Source organism: Panthera leo, chromosome F2, assembly GCF_018350215.1.
Source record: "Panthera leo isolate Ple1 chromosome F2, P.leo_Ple1_pat1.1, whole genome shotgun sequence".
Classification (NCBI taxonomy): domain Eukaryota; kingdom Metazoa; phylum Chordata; class Mammalia; order Carnivora; family Felidae; genus Panthera; species Panthera leo.
Genome location: NC_056695.1, coordinates 75,314,527 through 75,334,023, shown reverse-complemented (window position 1 = coordinate 75,334,023; position 19,497 = coordinate 75,314,527). Strand labels below are relative to the sequence as shown.

The following is a 19,497-nucleotide window of genomic DNA, read 5'->3' as shown; positions in this document are numbered from 1 at the left end:
TTGCTTGTATTTGGATCTTTATCTGCAGCCCTCTCTTTCCCTGCCGTGAAATCTGCGAATTCCTGCGGCAGAAGGGACCCTGGAAGGGTGTTCGCAGTCTGGGTATCCCACAGTGTTCAGGACCAGGGCCCTGTCCTTCAGGAAACCTCCTGCCCTGCCCCCAGGGGTCCAGGATGAGTGCCCCGCCTGCCTCCTTCCCCTAAACAGAGCGCAAACCCGCGGGTACCAGCCCTGGCTCTGTACTGAAAGGTCTCCTTTAATGCCACGCAATGTGGCCTAAAGCACAGGGGCTACGGTGAGCGCCGTTGGTGACCTCATGCATTTGGAGACACAGGCTTCTAAGGGGCCTCTGCCGTGGTCGCAGGTGACTCCTCCCCATGACTGGCACCATCTGACTGTGGCACCTGCACGGTCTCAGCTCTGCTGTCTTTGGTGGGTTCTGAGCAAGGGTAGCACATTTCTTAAGAGTTCTCCTCTGCATTCATTTTTCTCAGTGATTCATCCAAGAAGGAGGGACTCACTGTTTACTGTCTGCCAGGCGTGATGGGGGTCAGTGCTGGGCATGCTAGCTCAGGGCGCGGGGGGCTCCCGGGATGACAGGGCATAGACCCGATTCTCAAAGGAAAGGAGGTGGGGTGGGTGTTCAGGCAAGCAGAGCAGCAAGGACAGGAGTTCAGGGGCAGGAGAGAACACGTGTGTGGTCAGGGTGCAGAGCCGAGCATGGAGGAGGCAGGGACCGGGGCGGGAAGATCCTTGTCCCTCCCACTGGGGGGTTGGGCTTCATCCGCAAGGCTACGACAAGCCACCCAGTAGTAGACGGAGGCAGTTGGAGGGACTGTTGGCCTTGGAGGGTCTCACCTGGCTTCGCCTTCCAGAATCCCCTGTTACTGGCTGTGGGATCTCAATAGCATGAGGTCAGGAGTGTGGAAACACTCTGTAAACTGGCGGGGGGGGTGGGGTGGAGGGGCTGCCCTCTAGGTCACGGGGCGAAGGGACGGTGGTACAAGGAAGCAGGTGGTGTCGGAAGATGCAGACTGAGGAGGTATGAAAAGGAAGGTGAGGAAGGACAGAGAGATGTGGTGCAGCGTGAGTTTAGGCACCTCTGTGTGGCCAGCCTTTCTGCACCCATGCCCATGCTCGTGTGCATGTGCCCACACATCCACACACACACACACTGCTCACACTCATACATACACATGTGCTTGTACATGCATGCACAGATGTATGCATACCGACGCCCACATGCTCACGTACACACGCACACACACACACACATACTTACGACACACCTCCAGTTTGCCTCCTTGTGGCAGTCCACCTGTTGTTCTAGGTTCTTCGTGTCTCCCGTGCCTGGCCTCATTCCGCCTGCCCATCACGGGCGATCATTCCATTCTGTGAGTCGATGCTCTGGACGGTGGCTCTGCCCTCCCGATGGCATCTGAGTCCTGTCTGCCTCCCCTGCACCACCGTGGGCCGGTGGTGAGGCCGGCTCTCGGCCGGTCCTGAGAATGACCGCGGCACCAACAGGAGGAGAGTGGGTGGGGCTCCCCCGTTCATTTCCTGCCCTGCAGCCCTGGGGGTCTCCCTTTCAAGGGCTGTGCCCCCGGAGACTCAGTGTGGTAAATAGGAGCTTGGTTCAGCATATGGGGAAGTGGATGGAGGTGTGAAGGAGGCCTGAAGCCATCTCCCTGCAGCGGCAGAGGTGACCGAGGGCTTTCTTCCCCCTGAAAACGTGAAGGAAGATCCCTGTCATGGAGACATTCGGACCAGAATCTCCCACGTGAAGGTGTTTAGTGTTTTCCCCACACCCGCCGGGGGCAGTAGGCTTGTGGGACAGCGATGGCATGTGGGCCGCGTCCTGATGGAGGTGCTTTGGTGCGATTTTCATTCCAAAGGGTTATGAAGCGAATAGACACTAAAGCAATGCCATCCCGACAGGTATGGTTCTGGCCTCTTTTCATTCTAGGGCCAACAGAGGTTTTAAACCTACCTTTGGTTACTCATCGTTTATTTCTGAGCTTGGAGCCAAGTTTAAATAAGGCGCTAGGTTTTGACGGAGCCCGACTGTTGCCTGGAAATTCCGGTGCCCGCCAGGACTGAAATTGCAGAGGTCTGATTGAGCTTCTGAGGGGTTTTGTGGACTGGAGCCCCTCCGCACGAGCTCATGGCCGACTCGGGCACCAGGAAGTTATCCATGCTGTTCTGAAAGCTCTGGGTGGGAGGCGTGATGCACGCGTGTTGTGTATTATAATCCGCCAGCCGTGTTTAGAAATGGTGTGTTTAAATACCCAGCTAGTAACAGCTTTCCCATTTTTCTCACTGCTGCTTCTGTGGGATTCAGCCGTGAGACACAGCTCTTTCTTTCCTTCATTGGCCTTTGTTTGTCATATGATGTCCTTGAAAGTCTCTGGGCTGTTCTGGTGTCCCGGGGGCGTTGTGGTCGGTGCGGTGCATGGCACAGGAAGGCGTGTGCTGGGCACGTGTTCCAGGGCACGGAAGGCTGTGCACAGAGGTGAAGTGCTGTTCCGGGGCAGGCTTCCCCACGGGACACCGCTTTCCCGGACGCCTTCCCGTCTGGCAAGACAGCCGCCTCCACGTACTTCTCCTGGCCAGTGTCAGGGATTCCTGAGGACAAGGTGTCCTTGCCATCACTGTCCCCCAGGGGCGTTCTTGGGAGCATCTATGTCTGAGGCATGGGGACACTCTGACAGAGGAGCCCGTCGGTATGTTCTTTTCAAAGCGGAAATGGAGCTGTGAAGACGGATGATGCCAGGGTTGGATGTGGGAGGCCAGCGGGAGAACCAGGAAGAGGGGCGGTCCCGTGCCGTGGGTGAGGAGCCCCAATCATCTGTCTGCCCGTCAAAGGCGTGGCAGCCCGGGGGGCCGCTGTGTGGCCCAGACCGAAGTATCTCCTGGCCTGGCGTCCAAGCGCGTGGGTGTGGGAGGGGGCAGAGCGCGGGGGCAGAGCCCTGAGGGAGAGCTCTCCGCCTCCCTTGAGCCCCACGCTCCTCTGGAGCTGGGCACTGAATCCTCGAAGGGTGTTGTGACGACCGGCCTCTACGGCAGAAGCAAAATCCTTCCCGTGGCATCCGCACGTGCCCCTCCCCCCCCCCCCCCCCCCCCAGTACAGACTGCTGGGACCGCCCTTGGCGGTGAGAGGCAGCCGAATCCAGGAGCCGCAGAGCTGTGTTCATGTGTGTCCTCACTCTGTTACGTGTCTGCTGTATTCACCCGTGGCCCGGGCCCCAGGCTAGACGGGCCGACCGTGTTCTCCCAGGAACCATTCCCACGTCGTGGCTGGTGTGAGGCCACCTTGTGCAGGCTGGAGATTTTTCAGACCAAGAGTCAGAAGACCTGGGCAGCTTCCTTCCTCTCTGAGCCTGCCCCTCTCCCGTAAAATAAGGGGTGGACATTCAGGACTTTCGGAGCCAAAGGGGATCCCTGTGTGGACAGTTTGCCTCTGAGCCTCCCTGTGGTCTGGGAGGGCTCCCGTCAGACAGACCCCAGGGCCAGCAGTGGCCTGGCCTGGGGGGTGGTGGCAGCTCCAAGCTGTTCTCTCTGTGATGGCTTCCAGGTTCTACCCCCGGATAGTTCTGTGGGTGGCACCGGCGCCCCCCGTGTGTCCGCTCAGACCGTGGCGCCGGGCTGGGACGCAGGAGCCCGTCCCTGCTCTCCAGAAGCTGCAGGCACATCGGGGAGATCTGTGCAGGATGGGCTGTGATACAGAGCCGGGTGAGGGCTCTGCACAGGCTCCGTATGGCGCGTGTGAGCGCAGGGAACCCCTCTTCCTTGAGGGCTCCCCCAGCGGGGGCCGCTTCTCGAACGCTGGGAATGAGAACGGACAACCTGCCCAGAAAGGTTTTTACAGAGAAAAGCAGACGGGGGACCAGGAGCAAGGGGAGCACTAGGGCAGGCAGGGGGGTAGGGAGAAAGCGAGACAGTGGGGCAGCTGGGCTGCTGGCCCGCCCCATCCCCATCAGCGCTTGCCCTCGAGCGGACGAGGGGGGCTGGCGGCCACAGGAGCGCTGGGCCTTGGCGGGAAGACCGTCCTTGGCAGAAGTAGAACCCAGCAGACAGCCAGCTGGTGTAGATCCTAGAGCTGCAGAACTCGGAGCCTGACTTAGTGAGTAATTTGTACAGTCCCGTGGGTTAAGGTTTTCTATTAAGCTATCTCTGCTGCTAATAATTTAGCTGGAAGATACGTTAGATACGGAATTGGGGAAACCCATCTCAGGGGATAATGACATTGTGAAGCCATATTATGTCTACCGTGGGGAACAATTTTAAGCCTGCGCTAATAGTTGAAGCTACGAGAGATGATTCTGAATGGAGGAAATGGTTGAGGGCTCTACGGGCAGCTGTAAAGCCTTTGGGTTGTGGAAGGTAATCATGTAACCCGATTGATCGGTGACACGGAATCCCATTAGTCGCTGTCCCACCACACCAGCCGAGGAGGGTCTCTGGCCGGGGGGGGGGGGGGGGGGGGGGGGGGGTCACCCAGACCGAGGTCCAGCTCTTGCTGCCTTCCAGCTGTTTGACCCCCGGTGAGTCACTGGGCTACTGAAGATTTCATTCAGAAAGGCCCCAGCACGAGGCACTGTGCGTCCAGGGCCGGCCAGCTGGACGCCGGGCCCCATGGGACACGGAAAGTCCACGGTTTGCACGAACATGAAACGTGGGGCGTGGAGGGCGGAGAGGGGCTCCCTCCGCTGTGTTCCGTTCCCGGATCAGCTGTAGGTCAACGACAGCTGGCCTGGCAGGGCCCCTGGCTCACAAAGGCTCCTGAAAACATTAACACTGTCCTGCAGCAGGCCCAGGCAGGCTTCGGGAACCGTGGCCGTCGTGAGTTAGGTTTGGGGACTCGGTAAGGTGATGGAGCAGCGGCACGCGGACCCTCTTATGCCTGTGCCCCCCCCCCCCCAGAAGGACGCTCTTTGCAGGACTCCTGCAAAAGTCACATTTACCTTCGTCGCCATCTCTCTCCCTGGTGAATTAAGCCCGAAAGCCCGTGTTGGGAAGGTGTACTGTGTGCTCTCACCATTAGCAGTGGATGGAGTGAATGGTGATTGTGTCGCACAAAACCCTGGAGCTGAAAACTGAAGACACAAAACAGAAACAGAAAGGAAAAAGGGTTGTCTTTGGACAGACTTCATCCTTCGAGAAGGCGATACAAACAAATGCACGTATACATGTAAAGGGACAGTGAGACAAGTGTAACACTCAGGGAGTCTTGACCTCTCACGTTAGGCAAGTTTTGATTGGTGGGGTTTCACAGATGGGGTGATGCTGGCCCTTCTTGGAAAACCGTTCGTGTCTTCCTTTGTAAAACGAAGTCTTAGTCCCTCAGCTGAGGGAAGCCCTTCCGGACCCGACTGTGAACCTCGCTGCCGCTCCTTCCCAGTGCTCTCTCCGTCCTGTGACTTTGGCACGTTGGACAGATGCCCCCGGAGGGCCTCCCACGAGCAGATGGCCCCGTGGCCTGCAGCTCAGGGTGGGGCCCGGCGCCTCTGGCTCAGCCGGGAGCAGAGCCTCGATGCAGAGAGGGGTCCAGAGCAGAGGCCGAGGACGGGGAGCCTGGAGTGTGCGAGAGGGCTCAGAACAGAGCCCAGGTGAGGCTGTGGAAGCAGCAAAGAGGGTGTCCCAGTGAGTAAAGCTGAGGTCGGCTCAGCAACGTGAGATGGCGCAGAGCCTTCTGGAAAGGTGAAGACAGAACTCTGCCTGGTGGGTCTGCTGGTTGGGAGATGCTCACTAGCCCCTCTCTGTCTGCGAAGCCTTTTGCCGCCACCGCGGACAGCACCACCCTCCACGACGCAGCCCCCGGGCCCCCACGCGACAGTAATAAGCACTTGGTTTACCGTTATTCCAAGCACGGCGGCCTCACTTGGTCTCTGCCTGTCTTCCTCCCCACGTCTGTGGGCAGAGGCCATGTCTGGGTCATCCCGGGACCTCCCCCTCCTCCTGGGCTGGCTCCAGAGAACCCCCCTATCATGGACACGGGAGGCTGCGGCCTACGCGGGGGCAGGGTTCCCCGTGTCCACGGCACTGGTTGCGGCCCTCGTCAGTACGGGGCCGTCGTGGTGTCCGTGTCATTCACAGGGACAGGCGTTTTTAGCCAGTGGAAACTCGCTGTTGTGACTGCCTCGCGTCTCCCGTGCCCAGGAGTGTGTGTGTCTCAGAGCTCGTGTGCTGGTTGATCTCAACATTTTTATCGCATCATCCGTTTACCTGAGGTGCAGCAGGCTTACTTGGCACGTGGAAGGTCCCAGGCCCTCAGCACGGATCACCCCGCCCCTGCACCTCTTCCTTTGTGTAGAATTTCCTGACAGTTAAGGGGAAAAAAAGCATTTGTTGTTCCCCTCCTTTCCCCAGCCTTCTGCCAGGCACTCTCTTTCAGTGTGAAATAAATCAATATTTGCTTCTAAAGTCTGGGTGCACAGTACATTTTCCCATTTAAATGAAATGGAAGCAAACATAAATGAAAAAAAAAAAAAAGAAAAGGTCGTGATTCACTGTAGAAAAACAAATCAGGCTAAATGTGTTAAGAGTTTCCACTCAGGATAGGTCTCTGCTTCTGGTGAATTCTTCCAGTCCACATTAGCAGTTCCTCCTGATCGTAGCTTCGTGTGGTGCCCTCCCCAGAAAGGCCTTCCCGTTCCTCTAAGTGCAACCTAATCCCCCTGTTGACACAGCCCTACCTGCTCACAGGGTACAGTACTGTCACAGGGCCGGAGGGGGACCCCTGGAAGCCACTTGGGTCAGTCCCAGGGGAGCATGGAGTCGTGGTTGTTGCAGACGGACGGGCAGGGAGAAGGTGGCTTCTCTAGACACCAGCTGGGAGAGGAGTCAGGTGCCATGACTGGGAGCTCCCGGAGGCCACCTGAGCGCACCCGCCTTTCCCGTCAGTCCCTGGAGTCACTGCTCCTTCTACCCGCCCTGCCTGGCATCCCTCCCCGCTTCTCCTCCAGAGATGTTCCCTGGCCACCGGCCCCTCCCACCCCCCAGGCACTGCCGGGCCCCTCGGCCCCTGCGTCTGCCCCGCTGGACTGTGGTTTTCCACCGCGCCTGTCACGGCCTCTGGTACCTGGTGGGGCATCACTCAGCAAATACGTACTCGTGTGTGCCAATCATCCAGCTTGGCCCTGGGGGAGAGCTGTGCCTGGACTCCGCAGCCCCTGCCCGCACGGAGCGCAGCGTGGTCTGGTGGGGTGTGGGAAGAGGACAGGTTTGGAGGAGGGGAGGAAGTCACAAGTGACGGACAGGCCGCAGTACCTTTCAGGCAGCGGGTGTTTACGAAAGTCACGTCCAAATACTGCGGGTGCCGGAAGGGCCGTGGTGTGGTTAAACACCCACTTCGCGTGTAGAATGTCCTTTATCTTTCCTCCAGCCCCCTGAAGTGGGCATTAGTCCCCCGTCCACAGATGAGAAAACTGAGGGTTGTAGGGTAGGTGTGTGGCCTCACAGCTAATCGTGGCGAGCAGCCGTTCGAGCCCTGCTTAGCGCAGGACCAAGGGCCGTGTTGACCAAGGGACTCCTTTGGCCTTGCCGTTCGGACCCCAGCCCCTGCCTCACATCCCTGCACACATCTGAGGACTCTGATTCCCTTAGAGAGCAATCCCATGCCCTCCTTCTCTTCCAACCCTTCCGTTATTTTTGCGGCCTCAGGCTCCCAGCTCCTCCTAAACCTTCCCCATGTTCTTTCGATGACTTTTCTCCCCGAGATCAAAGACGGTTGTTATTTAAAGCAGGCCAGAGCCCGCGGGGTCAGGGACGCTGGGCATCAGCACTACCGGAATTGGCTCTGTCTGGAACCCGCCTGCTTGGAGCTCTGGACAGTGGCCTGGCTGTACAATTCAGGTGCCCTCCACTGACAGATGTCCCCACAGACTCTCCTGCCCAGCCCCGGGGGGCGGGGGCTCCCTCCACCGGCCACGTCCCGCGGATAGCTAAGGCATTGGTGTTGGTGGGCTGCATCTGGGGGGAATCAGTCTTGCAGGAACATCTCCTTTTTCCCAGTGCGAGACTGATCTGCAGTACAGGGGCTGGGCTCCCACAGTGTGTGGAAAGCCAGAAAACCCGGGATAAACCTAGGTCCCTTTCTCAGCTCCAAATGGGCCAGCTTTGAATTTCCAGGAGCCACCCACCCAACCCTCGACATGGTTGCAGTACATAATCTGTGCGCTGCCCTCCAACCCGCACACCCTTGGCCACCCCCGCGCCCCTGGGAGGCAGCTTGGCGTCAAGAGAAGAGCCTGGACTTTGGGTGTCAGCTCGGGCTCCGCCACCTGCCGCTGCTGGGGCCTCTGGCCGTGTCGCTCCGCGGCGTGGAGCCTCCCTCTCTTCGTCCATAAAGCAGGGACGGGAGCAAGCGCAGGGCCCCGTGTGCGGTGGGTCGAGCTCCCGGAACCTACCAGATGCTCCGTCAGCAGTAGTTGTGATTCTGTTGTCGTGGCTCGACCCAGAAGCAGGACCCGTGTGACCTTTCTCTTGCCCTCACACAGGTCACGGACGAGGAGCCCAGCTCCAACCACACGGTCATGATCCAGGAGACCCTCCAGCAGGCCTCCGTGGAGCTGGCTGAGGAGCACCACCTCGTGGTGTCCTCTGACGACGTGGAGGGCATCGAGACGGTGACCGTCTACACTCAGGGCGGGGAGGCCTCGGAGTTCATCGTCTACGTGCAGGAGGCCGTGCAGCCCGTGGAGGAGCAGGCGGTGGGGCCGCAGGCCCAGGAGCTCTAGGGGACACGCGGCGGCGGCTGGACGCCACGGGGCGGGCCCGCCAGGCTCTCCGCGGGACGGCACCCTTGGTGGCTCTCTCCTCCACGGTCCCCACCCAGGCGGCCAGATGGGGCTCCCCTCGTCCCCCTTTGGGGGGTAAGGCGACCGGCATCACCAGCAATACAGGACCCCCCGTTCCCAGCACAAACACACACACCCCTCCCTCTGCGTCCTCTGCTTCCGGAAAGACTAGGCATCGACTTTCCACACAGCCCACGCCGCATCGCCCCTTTGCTTCGGGATTCATGCAGGGACCCGGTGCCCGTCAGCATCTGCCCCGAATCACACCCCCAACTCCCTGACCCTGTGCAGGTGCCCAGCCTTCCTCTGGGACTGCTCTGTGGCCTGAATGATGGGAGGGAGCCAGCCGGCACGGAGAAAGTGACCTTCTGGTTTGGAATCCCCTCCTGGGGAAAAGAGGGGAGGGGATCCTGGCTTTATCCGCAAGGTCCTACTCCCCCACGTCCCCAAGTGTCGAGGGCACTTGTTACCGCTTGCAGGAACCACGGTTGAGGACCTCTTGTTCCCGCGACAGGCGGGGTCTTAGCTTACGTCTTAGAATCCTGCTTTTTTTAAAAAAAAAAGCACTTTTTACTATTCACCTCCCGTTCTATGAGATGTGGTGGGTAGAATAAAAACATTCTCAGCCTGAGCACTTCAGTGTCTCCATTAGCGTGGATGGTCTGTGTCTCCCCCTCTTGTGAATCAGAGTCTTAGGTTTGGGCCCCACCCAGAACCACCCCATCCGAGGTCCAGAGCCCTCAGCTCATAGATGAGGGTGCCCCCCCTCCCTCTAAAACATTTTTAAGTTTGCTTTGGGGCCACGGCTGGAGGTGAATGGTCTTGCCTTTTATTTCCCGGGTCCTGGCCCTTGGTTTGCTGCCTCTGAGACGCTGCCCGCCCCTCCTTTCCACCTTATGCTCGGGAGGGGCGACCAACGGACCGAAGGCGTCATGGCACGCTGCTCTTGGAGGTGCAGGCCGGGAGCCGTGATAAATCCCTTCTTGAGCCTCTGCCCTGTGCACAGCATGGTAGGGGCATCGGGGTGAGTCCTCCGGCGGCCTGCCCCGTCCTGGGTCTCTCGACGTCATCACCCACCCTCCAGTTCACAGAAGTCAGCATGTGTTTCCTCTGAGAACCCTTCAAATGAAGTCTTCGGCGTATATAAACGGATGCACCGACACAAAGCGGTAGTTGCTCTGGTTGAAGACGGCGGAGTTCACCGCCCCGCGCACTGGGCCCTCCGTGGGTCATCCCACCCCGGCAAGGCCCGAAGGCGCCTCTTGAGGGAGGTATAAAGCTGCTGCTCGAAGACCAGGAGGCAGGTGGCCTCTTGCCCTAAACAAGGAAGGGAGTTCAGGGAAGGAAGGACACTCCCCGGTCGGGATGAGTTGGGGAAAGTTCCCAATGGAGACGGCCTGTGATCAGAGCCTTGCAAGCTAGATAGAGGGATGGATGACGGTAGAAAAGTAGCACTGAGTCGTGCCCGGGATGGGACGGCATGGGGGAGGGCCAGTGACCCTTGGACAGTCCATCTGGCTGATGGGTGGCTCTAAGGAGAAAAGCAGAAGGATCAACCAGAAGCCAGAACCTAGAAGAACCAGGGATGATGAGACAGGATGGATATCGATTTTATTCAGTGAACCACGGGGCCATGGCAGCTGTGGGTAGCCCCAGGGTGTGGAGGGCAGAGTGGTACTCCAGAAAGGGTGATGTCCAGACATCAGGGTGGGCTATGTTGAGATGCTGGAGCATCCAGATTGGAGGCAGAGTTTCCGGGCTCAAGCCCAGCATCATCCCTTCCTACTTGAGTGACCTTGACACGTTTCTGTGCCTGGCTGAGTTTTAGTTTACTCCTCTGTGAAATGGGTCTCAGGATAATTGCTAACTGCTAAGATTGCTGAGAGGATTGAGTGGGCAGAGCCCTGGGAGACACTCACAGAGTAGCTGGCCCATACTCTGCACATATCGGTTACGATTTGTATCGCTAGGCACGGGGGACCAGACCTCAGCGTCCCCCAGACTGTACTGTCTAGTGGGAGAGATGGGACGTGAACACACAACAGGAAAAGACTCACTGAGTGTGCTCAGTGCTCCGAGTGAGGCCACAGGGGGGAACCTGCCCTTGCTTGGACCAGAACTGACAGGGACATGGGATGCTGAGGAACAGGTGCCCAGCCATTTAGGGGCACTCAACCGCCCGCATAGCTGTCCGCAGAGCTAGAGTCTGGGTGACTTCAGGGCGGGGCCAGTCCTGCATGCTGGTCCCCTCGAAAGTTGGATCTGACTCTTTCTGAGATGCACGTCCAGCATGGGCCTTCTTTGCATCATCATGAAAAAATCTTGTTGTAATTTGCAAACTCCCCATGAAGAGATACCTGCCCTGGCTGGTGTTCAGCGTGAGTGCCCTGGGTGCCTGCTGGGTCGTCTGGAGCACCCTTGGGCTAAATACAGATTCGACAGACAAACGGCTTAGTGTCATGAGGGCCTTGTGCCTGGGCAGGGAGACAGGCTTTGGTTTCAGTCCGATTTCCACACTGAGGATTTGTTGTGATGTTGGTTAACCTTTAAGAGTATTGTGTCATCACCCGTAAAACGGGATAAATCATTCGCCCCATTTGCCTGGTTTGTTTCAGGGATTTACCGTGATCGCGTTGCCGTAATTGCGCGTAGTAGGAACACGGCAAATACTTACTTCCCGTTGTTCACGGTGGGTTCCTAGGAGAATCCCATAGCAGCTGGACAGGGTCGCCTCATGTCCCCGCCTATGAGTGGAGCTGAGGTTCACGTGTAGTCCACTTGCAGAAGCCTGGTGTCCGCTGTCTCCCCTCTCCTGGGCCTGTCACGGTGCCTGGCGTGCATTCAGTCACGCACTGAGTCCGCCCAGGCCAGTCAGCTACCTCCAGTGGCCGGGCACTGGGCTGTGAGCTGGGAACACGGCTCAGCAGTGACGCGCCCCAGGCCTCAAGGACTTAGCCCGGGTCAGAGGGTGGAAGAGTGAGCAGGTGACAGGAAGCCCAAGCGGAAGCATCTGCAGAAGCAGAGCCCAAAGGGGGGCCGTGGAAGACATGGCCGTCACCTCCACTGAGCCCGGGGCCAGGCAGGGTGGAGGCTCACCCGGGAGATGGGAAGTAACGGAGACCCGGAGCCGGTGTGGACTGGCCCAGCCGAGCCCTGCTCTGGGTCCCACCTGTCCCACGCTGTGGTGCAGCTGGAACTTTGGGAGCCTGTGGCATCTGGCTGGTTGAGATGACTCCAGAGGACGGAGGCAGGGACCCCTGAGTGAGGTTAGGACCTTGCTAGGCCTGGAAGGAAGGGGGTGGGGAGAGAAAAGGATGGGTGGGGAGAAGGAAGGGAAGAGTTTTGCTGTTCAGTGCATCCACACCGTATTTTGTACCCACAGACCGTTTCCCTTGGCCGCGGTCCTGAAATCGTCCAGCCCTTGGCTCTCCCCTTGCAGGGCTGTTCCTGGGGAGGCTTTGCTCATTGCAGATGTTGGGCAGCGGACGGTTTATTTTTGCTTCCCTCCCACCCCCCACCGAATCGTGCCAAGGCAGACAGTGGGTGACACCCCACTGTGGCTGCTTGGTGGGGCAGGGCAGGCGGCCGGATCTCTAGAGGCCTTTCCTAGGGAGCTAGTGCTGAGCGTGGGGTGCGTCTGAGTGGTATGCCCAAGTGATGGGTTCCTTAGTTCTGATTATTCCCCCTTGGCTGTTTCCTTGGATCCTTCTTGACCCACATTGTGTTTTGGGCCAAGAGAAGTGACAACTTGTGCTTGGGAGACTGGGCTCCTGCCTTCCTGTTTTACTGTGCGTGACAGGGACCTACTGCGTGCCGGGTACCGCACTAGGCCCTCTGCCCTCCGTCGCTGTATTCGGTCTCTCCATCCACCTGTGTCTTCGTAAGATTGAACTGCCGGCCCTTGAGTGCTCGCTCTGTGCCAGCCTTGTGGATGTTACGAATTCTCACAGCAAGGCGAGAATGGTGCTGTCGTTAGAGTTTTACTGATGGGGAATACTAGCACCGAGCGGTTAAGAAACTGGCTGAAGGTCACACAGAAGTAGCAGAGCCAGAATTGGAGCCCCAGCAAGATCCGCGCTGATAACCAAAGTACCCTCGGCCAACTCTTCTGTCCCTTTTACAGCTGAGAAAACAGAGGCTCAGTAAGGAACCCACCTTGGGTGACACTTGAGGGCAGAAAGTGCTGTGGGACTTGAATCCAGCGGGAGTATCCCATTCCATCAGCTACTCTCAGCCGTCTGCCGCCTCTCCTGTTACCTTCCAGCCCTGACACCAGGCAGGCAGAGCAAGGACACGGTGTGGGGGGCAAGGTCAAATTCGGGGAGCAGTGGGGAGGAGACTTAGAGGCAAGAGAGCAAGAGCCCCTCCATGGAGCCCAGGAACCAGGTAGCTAGGAGGCAACAGCAGGTCTGAGCTGGAGCCGGCAGAAGACAAGAGCCCCAGGGCCCCCCCAGGTCAGACACAGTCGCGATGGGGACCAGCCAAGGGGGGCCTATGATGTTTGGCTGGCCTGGCTCTCGAAGACCCCTGGCTCTGTGCCCCCCCCCCCGGGCGCCCCTTCAGCCGGTCTTGTCCTCCAGGAGCCCTGACGCCAGCCGGCATCTGGGCGGGCTCTCCCTCTGGGGTGGGGACCCGCCCCCCAGGCTGCCATATGTCACCGTAGGGCCAGGCTTTCGAACGAGCAGCAGAAGTCCAGGCAAGACATACCTGGGCCTGACTCCACTGCTTAGAGCTTGTGTAACTTGGGAAAGTTATGTCCCCTCGCCGTGGCGCTAGCGGGGCTAGAGAGGGATGGCCGCAGGGTGTGAAGAGCTTCCTGGGACAGGACCAGACATGCCTCCAGTCCACTTAGCACAGCACAGCGCTGTGAGGCGCGGGTGTTCCGGCCCATCCCGTGGACGCAGATGCCTCGGGGAATGTAGAAAACAGCCGCAGGGGTAGCGAGATTCACGGGGATGACTTTTGTGCTGTGCTTACCACAGTGTTTGGAGTGGAAGGACGGCTCTGGCCCCTGGAGACCGTGCTCGGTGACGAGGCGTGGCCTCCCGATGTGGCCGCACAACGTGGCCGGGCCACGGCAAGTTTGACCCACCTTACCTGCTCTGAGTGTCACAGTTTTGAGGAGATGGTGACTCATTTTCTAACTGGTGTCTACAGGGCTAATTTAGCAAATTAATTTTTCTTGTAATAAGGATTTAAAACTCACTAGCCGTTGTCACTGATGATTTTCCCCTTGTTCTTCAGCTCCCATGTTTCAAGGCTGGAGGGGAGAAAAAAAAAAAAAAAGAACTCTTTGATGACAAATCCGTCTCCCCCACCCCTTCTAAAATTTCAAAGTGAACTGTCCCATCTCGTCCTTGGATGGAACCCGGCCTCGCCCATCCGTCTCCCCCCGTGATGATAGTTTTAAGGCAGAGGAGGAAATCTTTGGGAATCAATTAAGCAGACGGATACTTGGCTGGAGAAATAAAACAGCATGCTGGAGGGGGACTTAATTTACCATGCATCACAAAATTTGCTAAGTAAATTATTTTCAAGTCAGCTCGGCCCTTCTCTTAGCCATGACGGGGCCACGTTGGCGTTTGATTTAAAAAATTCTAATCTATCACTGTCACTGCTCCTGCTGCAATTTAAGGCTTGGGTGGTTTGTGGTAGATAACGGTTGTTACACTTCCTGCAGGCTAAGAAGGCAGTGACGGTTTTGGTATATTAACTATCACAAAGCAGACAAAAGGGAGAAAGAAGGTCTGTGTAGACAGAAGAAGGACGTGTCAGGCCAGAGTCGCCTGTGGCGCCTGCTGCCTCCCCCTACCTGCGTGCGGCCTTGGTCCTGCTGTTCAGCGCGACTCTTCTGACTGTCCCAGGACCAGACCCGTAGGTGACGGAGCCCCGTCCCTGCAGCAGCCTCGCCCCCAGGGGGCTCCTGGTGGACCAGGAGAGGCTAATAAGACAGCACTAGGGGTACAGCCCCCTGTGACGGGCGCTTAGGTCCCAAGCACCTACCCAGATACCTGGACGGGAATTGGCCTTGAAACACGGGTCCTGTAGGCCATGGTGGGAAGCGAGACCGCCTGGCTTCTGTCGCTCGCGGGTCCCAGCGTGGTGACTGTAGTAGTCTGGTCTGGGGGGGCCTCTGAAAACCTCTCAGCTGGCCCTCTGTGAAGAGGAAGTGTGGGTATGTTTTCCGCAGGGTCTGAGGTCACAGTCCTGGGTTGGAGTCACGGGTTCACCGGGTACTGGCGGGTGCGTCACGTGTTGTCCCCGAGCCCGAGTTCTCTCATCTCTGAAGTGGTTATCGTGGTGGGACGCTCCTCATCCAGCCGCGGGGAGGCTTCCATACCCTTTTCCTGGCCCACACAAGCATCCGACCAGGGCTAACTACCACGGTCCTTAACGATGGCTGTCATCGTCTTCATTCCGCAATCACCGTGTTGCAGGCATGGTGTCAGCGGAGCTGGAGGGTGGGCTTGGACCAGAGGAGCCCCAGAGGCTGGGGGAGTCCAGGGGAGACTCCCCGGTTTGCAGGGATCAAGAGGGACAGCGATGCAGAGCAGAGACTGCGCGCAGGGCCCAGGGTTCCAAAGCCGAAGGGACTGGAGGGGAGGACAGGCCAGCAGCCCCATTCTATAGATGAGCAGACTGAGGCCCAGAGAGGGAAAGAGACTGCTCCAATTATACAGGACAAGTGAGCCTGTGAAACGCCGAGGGGACATCCTAGGGGGGCTGAGGTCCCTGCTGCACTCCTGGGAAAGGCCTGTCCCCTCTTGCTCTGTGCCCTGACAGCAGCCTAGCCTTTACTGCCTCTGACCTATCATCAGACCTCCTGTTGGAAGGGGGCGGGGGAGACGCCTGGGTCCTTGCATATCCCTTCCTGTAGGACAAGCCTCTCCCACCTGGGGGTGGGGGGAACCTGAGGGGGGCAGCCACCCGTGAATCTGTGAGAAGAGAGCAGAGAAGAGAGGGTGCTGTCAGCTCAGTCCTCTCCGCTGTGATTCAGACACCGGCCGCCCCCAGTGCTGGGAGACCCGACGGCCCGTGGAAGGAAGAAGCCCTGAGCCTTGGACACTGCAGAGCTGGGAGTCTGGTCCCGGCCCACCCGTGACCTTGGAGGAGGTCCTGAAGTGTCTCCTTTCTTTGTGGCAAACAGCTTTTCTTGGGATATTTGCAAACCTAAAGTTACTTGCTCCCTCAGTCCTTCCTCGTGCACACGCCTGGCCTTCCTTGGTAAAAGTCTCTGCGGTGGGGAGCTCTCGGGGTGGGGGCAGGGTCAAATGGCGATTCCACATAAACCTGCCGGCGGAGGACACGGGCACCGCGCAGAGCAGACCCCACATCGCCATCCTGGCACGAGAGCCATTTCTTGGGAAGGTGTGGATGTAGGGGGCAGAGCTGAGAGGTTCTCAGGCCTCCCCCCGCCACAGAAACGCTGATGCGGCAGCCAGCCACGGACCAAGTGCCTCTGTGGGAGCCTTGGGGCCCGGGCAGGGGGTTGTGAAACCCCGGCGGAGCCCGAGGCCGGGACGGCTGCCCTGGGAAGGCAGGCCGGTGCCTCAGTGCAGGCCCCTGACCGTGGCGTGGCCCCAGCTGCAGACCCAAAGCGGCCCCGTGCCCCGTGGACTCAGCTCTGGCCCTCCTTCTCCGTGGCCCTCCCGTCAGTCCCATCTGCCAAGGGACCTGGGAGGACCCACGCCAGTCAGTGTCCCCGGTAACGGGCCCGGCACCCGTGGACCTGACTGGGCCCGGCTCCAGCCCTGCTCACCCGGGGTCTCCTCAGCCCAGGGACCCAGCGGGAGCCATGCCTGCCCGTCCCCCAGTAACAGGCCTACTGACAGGACCTCTCCGCGGACGCGGCCGCAGCCCTGCACCCCAGCTCTCTCCCAACCCCGTCGGTCCAGGCACCAGGCGGGAGAAGACGGTCTGGGAAGAATGGAAGGGCTCTGCCCTTCCAGACGTACACACAGCAGCCAGAGGCCATGAGGGTCCTGAAGAATCGGACGAACGTGACGCCATCCAAGGCACTGACGAAGCCCCGGCAACAGACCTTCAAGGAACAGAGACTCATTAAATGCTTGACAGTGAACTCAGAATAATCGTCTTAGAGGAGTTCAGTGAGGGGCGCCTGGGTGGCCCGGTCGGTGAAGCGTCAGACTCCTGATTTCAGTCCAGGTCATGATCTCACGGCTCGTGGGTTTGAGCCCCGCGTCAGGCTCTGCCCTGACAGCGCGGAGCCTGCTTGGGGTTCTCTGTCTCCCTCTCTGTCCGCCTCTCTCTTTCAAAATAAATAAACTTAAAAAAAAAAAAAAAAGAGAGAAGTTCAGCGAGGTTCAGGAGAACACAGACAACTAAATGAAATCAGAAGAACACGTGAACTCAACGAGAAGGTACAAGAAGTCATTTCTCAAATTGGGGCTGATCACGTGGAGGGACCCAGGTGGCTGCAGGCCTCAGGGTACCCTCTTTTCATGATGGGTCCACACGGCAAGCGGCTCGTCCATGATGTGTCCACACGGCAAGCTGCCCGTCTCCGTCGGTACAGTGTTTTCAGAGCTCTAACACAGAATGTGTGCTGGAACTCTTCATGTGGTTGAAATCGTATGGTTTGAGTCCAGGCTGATGGGGGGTGAGTGTCTACAACTGAGCGTCCTCCAGACTGTCCAGCCCCGAATGTGTGCGGGGGGGGGACGGATGCCGTGCGCACGCTCTCTGTTCCCTGTTCCGTTCATCCGAACAGTGTTTATTCTGCCCTCAGGAAGCATGGGCTCGGGGGGGAGCGGAACATGAGGCTTGTGTGAACCCCAGAACTCCCACCAGATCCCAGCTGTCGAAGAGGGAGGGACTTGAGGGCACCCGGCTCAGAAAAGGGCACAGGCCTTATTATTATCATTATTATCATTAAATTTGAAAAAAAAAAGCAAGAACGATCTCTGTTCCTTGGAAACCCATTTGTAAAACATGTATCCGTAAGATTAAAAGGTTCAGAACACATTTATTTGTACGCAGCACATACACTCATGGTCAAAACATCCGCCAAAATGGCATATGCCCCGTCAACAGCTGTCCTGGGAGAGGCTACAGGCGACACCAAAAAATGATCAGATTTTAGCCATAAAATATGCCAAGGGATGCCAATCCATTGCCAACGGCTTACGATGGGCCAAATGACAATTGCATGTATAACTACACATTACTTATATCATTACCTTGCAAATTATACTTACAATTATGGTTCTACAAATGGTGGAGGCCAGTGTTCTGGACACACGGTCTGAGAACGGCAGTGTGTGGCAGGGCCACTGAGCCCTTTGGGGGTTCCGATGAAAGCCACAGACCTTCTACCCCCAGGAAGCCACACACACGCAACCTCAGGGCAGTTGCAGGGGGTTCGTGAGTCCCCATTAAATTTTTTTTTTTTAATGTTTATTTGTTTTTGAGACGGAGACAGAGCACGAGTGGGGGAGGGGCAGAGAGAGAGGGAGACACCGAATCTGAAGCAGGCTCCGGGCTCCGAGCTGTCAGCACAGAGCCCGACACGGGGCTCGAACTCACGAACCGTGAGATCATGACCTGAGCCGAAGTCGGACGCTTAGCCGACTGAGCCACCCAGGCGCCCCTCGTGAGTCCCCATTTAAGAGAGCCTTTGATCAGATCTGACCTCCTCCACTTTCAGAATGACGTCTGCAACACAGAGCAGTTAGGTACGGCCAGTGTCTCCCAGTGAGGCTTCTCAGGGCAGCGCTGGGACCCGCTCCTGCCCACCCAAGGCCAATGTAATTTGCTCCCGCCCCTCTCCCCTCATTGGCTGCTGGTGAGAAAAGTTAAGAGTCGAGGGATGTCTGTTGAACATCCGGTAAAAGCCCCCAACGGGGCATATAGAAAATATGCAACACACAGCTTCTCCCCGTTGTAAGGTGTTTGGGAGACCAAGGAACGGCTTGAGAAGTCGGCACAGGACAGGGCAGAATCCCGAGCCGGCAGACCCCGGGTGCTGTGGGAGGTGAAGGCAGAGAGGGTGCCCGTGGCTCCTCTACGTGCCTGCTTACAGTCCCTCCTGATCCCCACAGGTAGCCTGTGGCCACCCCACTTCACAGCGTGGAATCACGGTTCTGCGAGGAACACAGGCCTTTGCGGGAGATGGGTGGGCGTCTGGGCGGGCGGGGATTTGAGCGCACGGCTGCGCGGCTCCGACACCTGCCTTTTCCAGCGTTCCCGCACCACTGCATGCTGTCCATCATCTCAGCGGTGCTGAAGCCTGTGCAACCTCACTGTGACCTGTAAGTGCACGCCCCCCCCCCCCCCCCCCCCGTGGGAGTCAGCGTGGGGCCAGAGCAGGGTTTGAACTAGAGAAACTGAGAAATGGCGCTGTGGCCGTCACAAGCCAGCAGGGGGAGCTAGGAGCCCCCTGGATGACCCAAGCCACTGGCCCAGGGTGGGTGCAGGTGGGCAGTGGGTGTGCAGGCCGTCTGGGGAGGTGGGAGGCAACAGACCTCACGTTCAGGGGAGCCGGTGTTCGTGTCTCGGCTCTATGAGATGTGTGTCCTGGGACCCATTCCTTTCTATTTCTGGGCCTCGGTTATCCTTATCTGATAAATGGGGATGATGAAACTCCTGTCCACGGCTACTGTGCAGGTGCCTCACCTGACTCCAGGTGCCCCATCCGTCCATCCTGTGTGCGACTGAAGTTCGGCCTGATCGGATGGAT

General features: G+C 58.3%; 1 protein-coding gene across 4 annotated transcripts in view; it reads left to right on the top strand.

Annotated features, from left to right (window-relative positions):
• Nucleotides 1-19,497, top strand: part of ZFAT (zinc finger and AT-hook domain containing) — a 253,317-nt gene that overhangs the window by 180,491 nt on the left and 53,329 nt on the right. For 3 of the 4 annotated variants that reach the window (XM_042923643.1, XM_042923651.1, XM_042923653.1), the window contains one exon: nucleotides 8,499-9,429. The exons of the other annotated variant lie outside the window; for it this stretch is intronic. In XM_042923643.1, the coding sequence (XP_042779577.1) occupies nucleotides 8,499-8,738 (240 nt within the window). In that variant the 3' untranslated portion in view covers nucleotides 8,739-9,429. Of the gene's footprint in view, nucleotides 1-8,498; nucleotides 9,430-19,497 lie in introns of those variants that run through there. 4 annotated transcript variants of the gene reach the window in all.